At 50.5% G+C, this 15,247-nt stretch overlaps 1 protein-coding gene across 4 annotated transcripts in view; it reads left to right on the forward strand.

The window, feature by feature from the left end:
- Positions 1-10,609: 10,609 nt before the first annotated feature.
- The window catches only part of MCAM (melanoma cell adhesion molecule), a 36,574-nt gene continuing 31,936 nt past the window's right edge, over positions 10,610-15,247 (forward strand). For all 4 annotated transcript variants that reach the window (XM_050922050.1, XM_050922053.1, XM_050922052.1 and 1 more), the window contains exon 1: positions 10,610-10,721. In XM_050922050.1, the coding sequence (XP_050778007.1) occupies positions 10,649-10,721 (73 nt within the window). In that variant the 5' untranslated portion in view covers positions 10,610-10,648. The remainder of the gene's footprint in view (positions 10,722-15,247) is intronic.

A 15,247-nucleotide genomic window follows, 5' to 3' on the forward strand; every position in this document is an offset into this window, starting at 1 on the left:
ATGAGTATGGCCCACCAATAGTTGGTATCAGAGATAGAAGAACAAATAGAGTAGAAATAAAATCCTCCAGCAAGGTGGGTCACCTCTTCTATAGGGCAAAAGTACCAGAAATCCTTCCTCCTAAGCCCAAATTTCATTTTTCACCCACAATGTTAGGGTACACTTACTCCATAAGCTAATACATTTGTGCATATGATATGTACATATGCACTGTTTTTGTTCATTTAGTCATTTCAGTTCTTTCCATGTGATATACCTATTAAGTCTATGAGTACAAACTTGGAAACTCAGTATACCATTTTTCCATTGTCTGTCTAGATAAGTCTTTAGACATATATGCATGGGTATTATCTAGGTAAAATCTTAATATAGATATGCTGACTTTACCTTAGCTTAACATACGGGCTATGGCCTATAGGTCCCTTTGCATTACAAACTTATTGTACTAGGTTCATAGCTTTATATCAAAGTAAACCAAAATTCTTAAACTATAAGAAAAGAGGTAGGTAGATAAAGCATGTTCATGCTATAGGTTACAGGCCAGACCAGGAACTGAAAAATCTGTTAATTGCCAGTGATAAGGAAGCAGACCCAGCAAAAATGAACATGAGCAAAGAATGTCAGAAGCTAAGGCGAAAGTGGACAGACATAAGCTCTAGCTTAAAAGAATAAAGGAATAATGGGAACTGTATCATACTGAAAAACCAGTTTCCCTCAACAAAGAGAAGGATAGATTCTATCCAGTTTGCAACAATGTTGGCATGTTTGACCCTAAGCAGTTGTCTGTGTAACCACATTTACCCAATACTGCCACCTTTTATGTAAATACTTTTACTGTGAGCTCAGGTGAGGGTAACCAATAACTTGTGCAGAGAATGTAAGTCAATGGTAAAAACTGTTTAGAGCAAATTACAGCTTCTAACATCACTATTAAAACAGATTTTTGTCAGAGGAAGATTTACCAGATCAGTGTGTGAATACTGCAATCCTCTTTGAGTTTACTGTACATGTGGCTTTAGCCAAAATCCACCTTTACTGGAATGGTGTTAAGCATGAAGTTAGTGCTGGTGTAAGGAAGTTATTGCTGAAGGATCTTTTGATTGGTGATAAACACTTTGTTCAATTAAGTTGCTGACATAAACCAGTCACCAAAAAGAAATAGCCCTGAACTTGTACTAGGGACAAGGATTTGCCTATGAAGGGTTTCTCCAAATGTGTGTGTGTGTGTGTGTGTGTGAGACGAACTGGGAATGTTCTTAATGTTTGCTCTGAATACTGTTGATGCCTCAGTGTCCCCATGGCAGTTCTTAAGTATCTGGCAGAGCAAAGGGCCAGTGCACCTAAATGCCTGGCACTCTGTCTCCTAGCAACTGAAGGCCTGGGCCCCTCCCCTGCAAAGGTGCCAGCTGAAGGTGTTGGAGACCAAGAGATCGGGTGACCTCCTGGCCCGGGAAAAGGGGCTGAGCAGAGAGGAGGGGCTGGAAGGGGTTGTTAGTCTGGAGCTGGCTGAGGGCAGATGTGGGGGTCTGGCTCACGGTCCCCCAGAATGGACCCGGCCGAGGGGTCCGGTTCTCTGTACCTACAAGCTCTGTTTTAGACCCTGTTCCTGTCATCGAATAAACTTCTGTTTTACTGGCTGGCTAAGAGTCATGTCTGACTGCGAAGTGGGGGTGCAGGACCCAGTGGCTTCCCCAGGACCCCACTGAGGCGGGCTCGCTGTGGGAAGCACACGGAGGGGCAGAGGATGCTGAATGCTCCAAGGAGAGACCCAGGAGGTGAAGATGTGTGAGCTTCTTGCCCTGAACAAGTCTGCTCCAAGGGAGAGGAGGCTCCCCAAAGTCCTGACTGGCTTGGTGGGGAGCAGTTCCAGAGCATCGCCCGGTGACTCCGTGACAGTGTGTATGAGGAAGATAGCTCCAAGTACACTAGGATTCTGGTCACAGACAGAAACAAGGCTTCTGGGCAAGCAGAAGATCCACATTCCATCCAGGTCTCTGCTGGGCAATCTTGCTCACCTTTATTGTCAAAATCCCCAAGACAAGTGGAGCAGGGTAGTCTTGGCTAAGACATGCTCAGATTTGAGCCCTGGGCAATTCAGATGAGTGTAGAAACCCATAGGACTAAAGAAGTGTGAAACAGCTGCAGCTCCAATAGGTCCAAAAGCCATACAAAGAGACCTTATATTCTGGTCACTCCTTCCCCCAAACCAAGCTGCCTCTTGGGGTGCAAATCTGGGCCCTACTAGAATGTTCCCTTTGATTTATGGCAGCTGTGCAGCTGCCCATGTTTAAGCACATTTACTGAATGCTGGTGGAGTTTGGCCTCCAAACAAAACCATTTTCTTCTGCCTGTCATATTGTAACCCTACACGTGCTAGCCTTGATCTTCTCCCAGCTGTGGTACACAATTCTGCGCAACAAGCATCACTTTCACCATGCAGATGGTCAGAGAGAGAGAAGTGTAATTACCAGCTCTGAGGCTATGCCCGCAAATCAGGAAGGTCAGATAACACCAAGGTATCTAGGCCCATGAATTTCCAGGGGTGGTAGATATTACTTGAACCCTGAGTTCCATCTGCAGTCTGAGTCACTGCTCTCCCACTTGGTGTTTGTTTGATGGATGGTGTAAGAAAAACAAGAAGGGATTTTTTTTAATGAAAATCATAAACAGCAATGGTGTCAAACCTGTGTTAGCCAGAGTAGTGGCCTGGAAAATTCCATAAATGTTTGACACTTATGGCTCCGTTTCCAAACAATTCTAGCAGGCACAGCATGGCACTGGGTGATGCGATTGTGACATCAGCTCACCATCGCTTGGCTGTAGTTTCTTTGCACGTTGCAATTGTGCTGGTCCAAATATAGTTCAGGAGTGCAGCCAAAGGAGGGCAGGGGAGGTCTTGCACCCTGAAAAGGTGACTGGATGGAGTCATATCTCACCCTTTTCTTCCCGAGTTGCCTGTGGGATTTTGCAACATCTGCTTCAAGCTCTGTTTATTAGAGATGAGGGAGAGTCGTACATTCTGATCTGATCGAAATTCAGGGCAGTTTGAATCAGGGTTTGCCTTTGTTGTTTACAGCCTTTTGAGCAAGGCTGTTATGCCTATTATGGAAGCTGGGGTGAGCCTTGCGCAGCTTTGGGCTTTATTGAGGGGAGTGTGTGGTGGTTAGAGCAGGGGTTCTGTGCCTAGCTCTGAGTCGTAGATTCCTAGGCCAGAAGGGACCACTGTGATCATCTAGGCTGACCTCCTGTGTAACTCAGGCCAAAGACCCACCCCAAGGTAATTCCCAGTCCAGAGCCTTTAGAAAAACCTCCCATCTGGGTTTTAAAATGGCCAGTGATGGAGAATGCACCCCGACCCTGGGTAAATTGTTCCCATGGTACGCTACTCTCCATTTTAAAAACGTACCCCTTATTTCCAGTCTGAACTGGTCTACTTTGTCTTCAACTTCTAACCATTGGACCATGTTCTAGCTTTCTGTGCTAAAATGAAGAGCAAATTTTTTTAAATATCTGTTCCCCACGTAGGTACTTATAGACTGGGATCATGTTATCCCTTAACCTTCTCTTTGATAAGATGAATAAATTGAGCTGCTTAAATCTATCATTATAAGGCAGGTTTTCTAATCCTTCAGTCATTCTCCTGGCTCTTCTCTGTACGCTCACCAATTGATCAACATCCTTCTTGAGTTGCAGGCACCAGAACTGGATACAGGAGTCTGGCAGCAGTGCCAAATAAAGAGGTAAAATAACCCCTACTTGTACTTGTGATTCCCCTTTATACATCCCAGGATCACATTATCTCTTTTGGCCACAGAGTCACACTGGAAGCTCGTGTTCAGGTCATTATCCACCATGACCCCTAAATCTTGCTCCGCATCAATGCTTCCATACAGTCCACCATCCTGTAAGTACGGCCTGCATTATTTGTTTACATTTAGCTGTATTCAAACACACACTGTTTGCTTGCACCTAGTTTAGCAAACAATCCAAGTCTCTCTGAATCAGTGACCTATCCTCTGCATTATTTACCACTCCCTCAATTTGTGTGTCCTCTGCAAACTTTATCAGTGATTGATTCTATGCTTTTTTCCTGGTCATTGATAAAAATATTAAATACCACAAAGCCAAAAATGGATCCCTGAGGTACCTCACTGCAAACACACCCCTTTGATTCCCCATTTACAGTTGGATTTTTGAGATCCATCAGTTAGCCAGTTTTTAATCCACTTAATATAAAATCAACATGGCGTATATCATTCTTGCTTTTTCATCAAATATCATGCGGTATCAAATTAAATGCCTTACATTATGTCAACACTATTACCTTTATCAACCAGACTTGTAATCTCTTCTTAAAAAAAGACATCAAGTTAGTCTGGCAGAATCCATCTTCCATAAACCCATGTTGATTGGCATTAATTACATTACCCTCCTGTAGTTCTTTATTAACCGAGTCCCAAATCAGCTGCTTCACTATCTTGCCAGGGACATTGTGACCCTGATTCTATATTGCTCAGCACCTTGTGCAGCCACTTAAACCAGTGCTGAGTTCTATTGAAATGGTTGCAATATGTGCCCACTTTGTGCTTATGTAATCCTTTGCCCGAGGTGCAGGACAACAGTGGATCAGGCCCAGCATATTCACTGATTCGAACTGGGGCCCAGCAGGGCTTTGGACTCCTGGGTTCTTTCAGGCTAATTTTTTGAAGGGATGAAAGACTAGTTCAAGTTCATAATCCTAGTTACCCTCCCCTTTAAAGCCTGCTCCATTACACTGGATAATGGAGTCCCAATGGTGGAAAATCAGGCCTGTGTTTATTGCCATGGGTGACACCACGACGTGTGTCTTCAGCTGTAGGGCAGCCTATGCTGTGGGGCAGGACAGGCCTCCATACACTGAGCTGGCACACGTGAATGTCAAGGGATGAGATCTTCACTGTGGAGCTTTTTCCTGCAAATTATTTTCCTCTCTTTTCACAGTGTCTCCCGAGGTATCCCAGCACAGCTCCTGTGGCCACTGACCTCAGCAAGAGCAGGATCGGACCTAGGAGCCCGACATGAACGTGTCATCCCCAGCTGTCTAAGCAGGTCTGAAAGGCCCGCGTCTTCTCTGCAGCATTGTCTGTTTGGGGCTCCAGACAAATCCGTTAAATGAGCAAATAAAACAGGAGTGTGAGAAGGTGAGAGGGAGTAAAGACCAAGAGACTCAGAGGGTTCTGGTCCCCAGTGAGAAGAATCTTCCTCTGCCTGTGCTGGGCCCCTGCATGCACCCTCGGTCCTTCCCCAGAACCAAGTGGAATTTCACACTGCCCCAGGGCTGCAGGGTGTGCCAGTTGCATAGCCCCTGGCCTGGAGATGTAGAAGGAAGGGCTCCTGGCGGTTTAAAGGAGGTTCAGCCTGTTATGATGCTGTCTGTGGACAGGCAGTGTTCCAAGGTTTTGTCCCAGAATCTGGAGAGGCCTTCTCCCTGTGCCTTGACTGGGCTGTGCCATAGGTGACACCATTGACCAGCCAGATTAGCCGTGTCCAGCCAACCCCTTCGCTGCTACCCCACCTGCCCCTGCCTTGGATTGCTGCAGTGCCCTGTTGTCTCTCTTGGGGTTCAGCCTAGCATGCAAATAATGGGGGGGGGGAGACAGGAATCCTGCCCCGGAGCAGTGTATTCCTCTCGGATTCCAAGGTGCACCCACTGGCTCCAGCCACAGACAAAGCAGGGCCATGCCACCATCCACCAGCACCAATGATTTCATCTCTCCTGCAAGTGGCTCTTGGACAATATAAACTGAGCTGGTGATCACCTTCTGGAAGCCCAGTCTGTCTGCACAGCAGAGAGCACCATCTGCCTGTCTGGGAAGGGGGAGATGGATGTGACCAAAACACTGCCTTCAGCCACTGGCTGTTTCAGACACCTCCTTTGTGTGTGTGCGGGGTTGGGGGAGGAGGGCACCTAGTTGTGCAATATTTGCATGGCGTGTGTGTAGGGAGGCGTGTGTGTGCATGTTTCTATGAGGGCATTTCTGTGTGTACATTTGTATTTGCAATTGTGTGTGTCTGTGTGCTTGTACATAATCTGCAAATGTTTATTTGTGCAGGCGTGTGTGTGTGGTGGGGGGGCATTCTTGGGTGGGTATGTTCATATGTCTGGGCACCTTTGTGCGTGTGCTTGTTTGCGTACCTGTGTCCACCCGCCTGCTTGCATCACAATCCCTGGCTACACCTTGTGTTTTGATTGAGCATGTCCTTAGGAGGGTGTCTGAAGTGCATGGCTGGAACAGTACTTGCATGTAACAATTGCAGCTGCCTTCCCCCAGGTGTCAGATAAATTCTCTTCCATTTCTTTCTGTGCAATCTAACCTGCCCCTGGTCTGCCTTTGAGGCTCCAGCTGCTATCACCAGCCAGCACCTGGAGTCGTATAGAAAACCAACCAACTATGCCATTTTAAGCAACTAATCTCATTTGGAATAAACTGTTCATTTCTGATGAATCATCCAACCCATTCAGCCTGGAAAGGCGGTGGGAGGGCAGAGAGACAGTGGATCAGAAATGCATCTAGAAGCAGAGAAGAAGGGTGGGGGAGGACTGCTATGTGACCCACAGACAGACAGAGAGAAAGGAAGGACGGGGGGAACGAATAAGAGGAGAGCTGAAAAGACAGAGGAGAGGGGAAGTGATTTGCCTAATGCCCCGCAATTAATTAGTCTCAAAGCCAAGGACAGAACCCAGGAGTCCTGGACCTCACTCTCATCATCAAACAGGTCGGGTCTGAGACCTGCAAAGAGGCCCCAGAAGTCCCGAACCCCAGTTCTCACCGTTGGACAACTGTGTTGATTTGGTTTTTTTTTTTTTTTTTTTTTTTTTTGGCCTTTTACCTTCTCCTTTTCAGATGCAGGTATGGATCCTTTACCTCCACTGCACACTCCCCTGATCCATTGGGACCGTTCTCGCTTCCCTGCCCCTCCTCTCTCTTTCAGAGGGACACCGACCTTGCAGATGGGGTACAAATCCCGGTTGTAGGGGTAAGAAAAGCAAATGAAGCAGGGAAGAGACTGAAGGCGGATGAAGCAAATGCTCTGAGACACCAGGCATTGAGGGCCGGCAGAGGGGGGACTTTCTACTATACCCAGAAGCTGCTGAGTAAAGCCAGGTGCCATCCCCAGGGTCAGGGTGAGCTTCTCAGACTTGGGGGAAGCTGGAGAGGGTTCTAAGGCAGGGTAGTCATTGGTACCATCCCTTGCTCTACCACCATCCAGGCAAGGGGCAGACAGTGCTTTACAGAGCATCTCATTGATTCAGCCTTACGACCTCCATTTCCCAAATGAGGAAACTGAGGCACAGCACAGGGAAGTGACTTGCTGAAGGTTACCCGGGGAGGGGGTGGCAAAACCAGGGATGGAACCCAAGACTCCTGGGTCACTAGAGCATATGGGAGGAGGCAGTGGGCAGGGGGAGCTGTTTGAGGGAAGACAGCCTCGGCTTGGGGGTGGAGGCTAATAGCTTTTCAGCCCATTTTTATCTCCAGCTTCCCACATATTGATCCTTGGCCTGTTGTCGCAGGAGCCACATCGCAGCCACGAGAGCCGAATCAAACACACGCCAGTCACAGAAAGTGACAGGGTGGTGCCCAGGAGTGAGGAAGACACATGGCGGGGGGAGCCGTGCCCTGTGGGGGGGCCCCCAGGACAGACAATAATAGAGGGCACAGGCAGTTTTTGCTGGGTAAGCATCGCCTTGCACAGCTCTGGCTGTGATAAAAGGCTCCTCCAGCCGTGTGGGCTCTGGTGCATTCTCCCTACCCATACAGGACTGAGAACAGCTTTCCCACAGCCGCTGTGCTGCATGGGGTCCAACAGCTGCATGGGCAGCTTCGGCTGAAGGAGATGGCAGGGCGGGTGGCGGCGGGTGGGGGAGGGGGCGAGAGCCAAAGGGGATTTCTACAGAGCCATTGTGCTTAGCCGTTTCCAATCTGGAATCCATGTGTTGCCGAAGGAGCATGAAAAAGAGAAATTCAGCCAATGTGACGTTGCTTTCCAGGCTGCCTCGACCTGGGGGCAGGCACCTTCAATGGGGAGATTCATCCCGAGGCTGTGATGTAACACAGGAGCTTTGTGATGTCATCTTCATCACTCCGGGAGTACAGACAGGTCCTCGGAAGACCAAACTTATGATTTCGCTTTGACACCTGCCCCAGATAAATTCTAGACTCCTTCTTTCTGATTTTAAACAGGGCCAAGGGCTAACCCAGCCCCTTACATATGTCCAATGCACAGTTATTACACAGCTTCTGCCCTGGCCCACAGAGACTCCTCTATGCCCAGAGAGACAGCAAGATGCAGATTTCAACTCTGGCCTCTCAACACGATCCTACCTGTCAAACTGGTAGGCAGATGCCCACATACCTTGCTGAAGTGGGCAAGAACCTGCCTGCAATCCAATGGCTGGGATAGTGTCAGGCAGTGGGAGTTAAGTGCCTAAATATTTCTGAAGATCTGGGTCAATGGACTTCTGCTGATCTAAACAGGTGCAGCTCCGCTGATGTCAGTGTGCTTGGAGAAATTAGCCAAGAGTTTTGGAGGACATTTAAGTTTAGCCCTATCCATACGGGTAAGAGACAAGGCACTGTGGGTTTGAAGAACTTCCCACTGACCGCCAGAATAACATTGTTAAATCAAACGCTTTCAGGGTCACTCACGTTCCATACGTTAGTCTCAGTAACGCAGGGCCAAGCATTCAGTTTCTACCTAGCACAATGGGGTCTGGATTTCATCTGGGACCCCACGGCGTCCTTGTAATACAGATAGATAGTGATGGAGAGGAATGAGTTAGGTGTAACAAGGATTAAGACAGGGAAAAGAGGTTGAATAGCAGGAGAAATGACCCAGCAAAGAGGTCTAATAGGGATTGGGACAGTCCCCTGAGGGGAAGAGTCAGAATGTAACACACTGGCTTTGTGTGCCATATCCCCTCTTGCAATAGAAGATAATAGCCTACTACTGCTACCACAGCTAGTCCTTTACCTTTGGTGGTAGAGGCAGTGCTGGGGATCCTGCTGATGACCTATGGTGGGAGATGGTCATTACAGATGTCCCAACATTCAGGATATTTAAAACCAGACTGGGCAAACCACTGGCAATGAGGTTCTCAACCTGGGGGAGTTTCAAACCAGTTGTCGGGGACTGTGACTGTATCCGTCCTTCCCATACTGCTAAATGTCCCAGCTTGATGGGACGGGTCCCAGGGTGGAAAATCAGATGTACCTATCTTAAGGAAACAAGCCTACATTAGGCTCAGCTGGATAGGCAGGGACCCGAATGGTTTTTTTTTTCCATCTCTGATGCGTAAAAGCCGGCTGCTACAAACTTTCCCTGTCCATTTGTAATCCCAAACCGGATGATCCAGACAAGCTGCAATTCTTCAGGCTAAATTGGAATTAAACCCCCAATAACAGAGTTATAAGCACTTGAAAAACAGACTGTGCCCAGACCCAGTAAAGCATTTCCTCTAAGTTTCCAGTTACAGGGCTATTTATGAGGCTGGAGAACAACCTAGAGACCTGGGATTGATATTATTTACTTATAGCAGAGACATGATAACTGTCTGCAGCGAAGGGGGGGAATGATTTAAGGTGGTACACGGAGCAGGGTGGGTAATAAGGAGTCACAGGATTAAGTTAAGAAAAACTGGCTGGATAACACGAAAAGCAGCAAGATTTGCCCAGCTGTAGAATCCTTTCAGTGGAAGCCTCATTGCTTGGATGAGGCCCCATTGTGGCAGGTGCTGGCCAGACATATCATGAGAAGATTCCTTACCCCAGGCAGCTTAAGTGGACAAGATAGACATAGGATGGGAGAGGAGGAAACGACACAAAATCTCCAAAACCAAAGCCTCTAGACTAGCAAAAGTTCAGCAGGAAACCATCCGGTATGGGCCTTTCTGCTGTCCAACTCCTGCAGCAATCTGGCAGTGCCAGGAGCTGGGAGATTGTGACCATCCAGACTGATGTGTTTATTTATGTACAGCAGGCTAAGATGCAGAGGCTCTGGAAGGCAAAACTGTCAGCGCAACAATGAAATAGGTGTCTGCAAATGGCAAAGGGAGAGCTGTCATCTGGCCTTGGAACAAAACCCAGCATGGGGGGCTGGACAGAAAAACCAACCTGCATCTCCCAACCAAATCTGCAGCCACAACTCAACTGTTCACTTGGGGGGAAGGGGTCCCAGAAACGGAGCAAACCAGCTGCTGAGACGGCAGGGGAAGGACTATGCCTGCTTTTCCTGCTTGGAGGGAAAGCAGCAGGCGGGGGCTCTGATAAAGCGCAGGCACCTCTGTGTTATTAAAGGCGTATAGAAATAAATGCCCCCATCTCCCAGCGCTGCCCTCCGGGGAACAGACTCTGTGCAGCTGCCCTGGGGCAGCTCCTCTCTCGCCCCCACGCGGTGCCCCCAGCCCTGGCCTGCCCCCGCTGAAGTGGAGGAGGAGGAGCGCTGCCCTGCGTGCCAGGGGCTGGAGAGATGGGCTGGCTCGGTGCAGTCGGTGGCCCCTGCTTGGACCAGCTCCCAGTCCAGCCCCCTCCTCCCTCCCACCTGACGTCAGCCCCTGGGCTTCTCCAAACCCGCCGAGCCTCCCCGGCCTCACTCTGCGGCTGCAACCATGGCTCTGAGCTGGGCGGCGGGGAGCCCGCGCCTGCTGCTGGGCTGGGGGCTCCTGCTCTGGGGCGCCACAGGTGAGCCGGAGCGGGGCGCGCCCGCAGCAGATCGGACCCTCCGGCGGCGGCTGGGAGAGGGGGCGCGGGGGGGCGGGCGGGCGCTCGTGTTCCCAGGGCTGGGTGTGCGGGGGGCTGGCTTGGGGGGGGGGCAGCCGTGCGCGGCCCCCCGTTGGTGCGGAGGGGCTGCGCCCCGATGGTTTAGATCCGACTCTTTGTGCCTTGGATCCGATCTGGGGGGGTGCGGGGGGCTGCCATGGAGTGGGGCGGCTGGGACCAGTTCGGCTTGGGAGTTTCCACGTGCTCTGGGCTCGGGTCGAGAAGCCGATCCGAATCCAGCCAGCCCCCTGCAGCCCCAGCCCGGATTGCAGCACGAGGCTGGTGTATTCGGGTCCTCCTCGCGCCTCTCCGTGATCCGGAGGGGGCAGCGCAGGGCGGGGCTCTGTGTCTGGGTGGTTTGGATGGAAATCGACCCCTCTCCTGCACCAGCTTGGGTGGAGGAGCAGTAAGTGCCCCTTGCAGCCAGGTTTCGCTCCATGGTGGCCGGTTTCCATAGCTCTGGAGCTGTGCTGGTTTGAGGGGCATCCGGGCAAAGCCGGGCTTAGGGGGCGGGAGTGCCAGCTCCTCACAGCTTTGTGCTCCTTGTAAAGTGAAACGCAGGGAGGGGTTTGTGCAGCCAGAGCGACTGCCTGGCCCAGAGGCTTGGGAAAGGGGCTAGGAGCAGTGTGGCACTGGGGCTAGAGAATGGAAGCCCCTGCCTCTTGGGACATGGCTTTTGGGCACTGGACCAAACTGATAAAGGGAGGGTTTCTGCCTGTGCCTAGCGGGAGTCAGTTTCACTGGAAGTCCAGGGATGATATGTGTCTCCCACTAATCTAGGGCAAAGGAGCCATAGGGGGTTGTAAATCATATTTCTATCTGCAAACCCCGGCCTGGTTTAAACAGGGAGCTGTAGTGGAGTAATGAAAGGTGTGATTTGATAGTGATTGAATTAATCAGGTGCGACTCTGGATGCTCATATCGGTTTGAACCTGATTTAGAGCAGTTTAGCTGGAAACCAAATATCAGAAGGGTAGCTTTGTTAGTCTGTATCCACAAAAACAATGAGATGTCTGGTGGACTACTGAACTTCTCATTGTTTGTTTAGCTGTAAAGGTACAGGTTCAGGCTAAATCGAGAGAACAGGTTTGAAACCAATATGAGCAGTTTTCAAACTGATGTAGATTAAGCCAGTACACTTTCTATGTGTAGACAAGTCCACAGTGCTTAACAGAGAGAGAGGAAAAACAATCGTGTTGCCCCTTTGGCCTGAGTGGGTAGCCAAAACCTTGGGTTTGGTTGTTTCAGTTATGAGGAGAAATTGATGCTTAAGTCCGGGATCTTTGATTCAACTCTGTTTATTTGCAAAGAATGGACAAAGTCCTGTTTCCTTGAACACAGCAACAAGCGAACAGGAGGACAGTTTCTTTGCTCACAGTTCCAAGTCCCTCGTCCATCCTCTACTCTGCCCAAAAGCTCAGTCCCTTGGCTTTTCGCAGTGCGTGCTCTGACTGTGCTTGGTGCTTCCTAGCTGCCCTTTATGTCAGCTTCTCTGGTCTTTTCTGCTGTTTCTTCCCCAGACACTAACTTTCACAAAACAATAGCTAGCAGAATCCCTCTGCCCAAGCGTGCCTTGGGTGCCTTTGATTTGGGTGGTGACAGGACTGTGTTTTGGGTGGAGGCTGCGATGGTTTCAGTGACCTGGTCACATAAAGTAGCTTAAAGCCCAATCTAGAACAATATTCTTGCAGTTACTTGTCCACCTTATATAGAGATATTTTCACTGCTTCACATGTATGGTCAGTTTCTCCCTTAGCTGCCGCTCCTCTGTGAATGGTTATAAACCGCCACTCAGGACATACCATTTAAAGGAGCCTCTTCTCAGATACAAGCATTTCTTAACAATGAACCAATTTTAAAAAATTCCAGTTAATGGTGTCCCTAAAGTGCGCATTTCAAACGGCATCCACACAGCACTGCTGGCATGCAGCCACCTCTGGGGTGGGGTGTGGCAGCTATACAGCATAGTAAGAGGAAACTTTGGCAAGGGGATGAATGCTAACCCCTGCTCTTATGAAATGACGGGGGGTCTTAATGGCCATGTAGACTAGACAAACCTTGTGATTATTTCTGAAGAGTGATTTAGGAGACTGCACACGCTGGGGTCTCCTAAACCACTCCAGAGGGAGGGCTCGGTCCAGTCCTGCTGGGATTCAAACTACTGGTGCAAAGAACCCAGGAGTTTCGCACTAAAGTTTAGGCAGCCAACCCATCACCTCCAGCCATATAGACTGATCTCTTACCCAGCCAATGTGACCTCCTGAGCTTTCCTATTAGGGTCATTGACATGTCGGAGCTGGCAGGGGGATGGGCATAATGCCGTTTTCCCAAACACAGAGAGAGACCTGCTGGTTTAGGGCAGTGAGGGAATCCCTTTCATAATATGGAGAGAAGAATTTGCAGGCTCTTCCCATAAAATACTTCCCAAGCTTTGGATTCCTGTCTGTAGCAGCAGCAACTTGAATTCTGCTGCCCCCGCCCCTCCTAAATCCCCCTCGTATGATGGGGAAGGGCTGGTCCTCCTTCCTATCTTGCTGCTGGTGCTGCTGGGGGAGTCAGCAGAGAGCAATGTCACAAAGGAAACGTGCCAGGGCTTGGCTTTTCTTCTCCAGGGTGCTTTTGCCGCGGCCATCCAGACAACGAATCGGGGGGGAAGGGAAGCAGCTTCTTTATCTTTCTCTTGCTACTGACCTCCTCTTTGTAAACCTGGTGCCTTGAACTCTGGTGCTAGGGTGGGCATGGACGTGGCTGCCACCACCAGGGTGTTGAGCTGGGTGTGCTGAGCTGGTGGCATGCATGGGGCTGAAATTTTGGTGCTGTGCTAAAGGCAAGTGTTGCTTGGCGTGCCCCCACCTCCGCCCCAGCAGACACACGCGTCTCCCCTAGTTCTAGAAAGCCAAGCGCCTTGCTGCGAAATACCAGGCTTATACCAGGTATGGGGCAGAGACCTCGCCATACACAGCACGGGCTGCCCAGACAGGGTTCCTGGAGGTGTCGGGCAGAGCACAGAGATAATGGGCACATGGGGGCTCGCTATTTCAGCTGGACCAGGAACAGTAGGCAGTTCCGTCTGGAGATGGGGCAAGGGGGTGGAATGGAATAAGGGCAGCCCCATTCTATCATTCACCTCCTTTTCTGGATGGTCCTGAAGTGTCTTTGACCCTTTCTTCGGCTGGAGGCACCCAGCAAAGCCTTGAGAGTGAGGTCAGAGCCCAGGCCTGGGAGCCAGGAGCTGCTGAGCACTAACGCAGTCATCTGGGGCACATTGCTTCTCCTTTCCCTATGCCTGCTGTTCCCACCTGTAAAACAGGGGGATTCTGCCCCTCCCAGGAGGGTGGGCTCCTGCCATCCCAGTGCTATGGGGGTATAGGGAGCTGGCCATGATCCTACTGGGCTCCTGCTCTTGTTACCCAGCTTGCAAAAGCAAGAAACCCCGTTCCAGCTTCAGACTCACAGAGAGGGGGGCTGCAAGAACCAACACGAGGGGCATGGGGGTGAGGCATGGCAGCATGGGCAGCAGAGGCTGTGGTGGGATGGAGCATGGCAAATCTGTATTGATTCCCATCCAGGGCTGGTCAGGTCTACTGAGAGCCGGCCATTGCTTTCCCTTCTATGCAGTTTTCCCCAGAGCCATGTGTTTCTCTTGGCCTTTCTCACTTGTTCTTTTTTTATCCTCTCTCCAGGCTGGTTGGTTTTTTGTTAGCCTGTGTATGTTTGTGTATTTTTTCCGTTTCCATTCACAGCTGCCTCCTCTCCCATCAGGCAGAGCTCAGCAGTTCCCACTGTGCCGGCTTGCCCCATCGCCGGGTCAGCACTCAGCCGATAGCCGTTCTCCTCCCCCAGTTGTGTCGGGGTATTCAGATATCCAGCCCATTCCAGCCCTGGGCTCCATAGAGACAGTTAGCCGTGTCTGTGAAGTCCTGTCCCACTCGGCCTGGCCAAGTTACGTCCCGTGTTGCTCCCAGGCCAGCTAAATGTGAATAATCAAGGCACAGCCTCGTGAACCCGCCTTGTGATTCAGGGTTTCCCAGGCTGCATACTGCTCCCACGACCCCATATGAAACCCCCCTCCAGCCTCCAAGCCATCGGAGCTGCATCTCTGCACATCGTGGCTAGTCGGTCACCCAAAGCAGTGCAAGGGCTGGGAGGGATGGGCTGGGTCCGGTGGACTGGGAACAGGATACAGAGCCTTTCACCAGTTCAGAGCCGTCCCTGTCTCACGGCCATTCAGTAGCTTGGGCAGAGTGATTGGATGGTTAATAGTCTGGTCCTTGCTGGGCAGTAATCTGCTGCACTTTGTTGCCGGGAGGCTGAGGACTGAACAAGTGGCAGAGACTAGGGGGCACCCTTTCAGGTCAGGGCAGCGGCATGTTCCTTGAGGGGTGCTGCAGGGAAGGTTGCCTGGCTGTGCCCTATGCAATATCCCACCTTCCCCCAGCACTGAATGC

The sequence above is a fragment of the Gopherus flavomarginatus genome, chromosome 13 (genome assembly GCF_025201925.1).
Source record: "Gopherus flavomarginatus isolate rGopFla2 chromosome 13, rGopFla2.mat.asm, whole genome shotgun sequence".
Lineage (NCBI taxonomy): Eukaryota > Metazoa > Chordata > Testudines > Testudinidae > Gopherus > Gopherus flavomarginatus.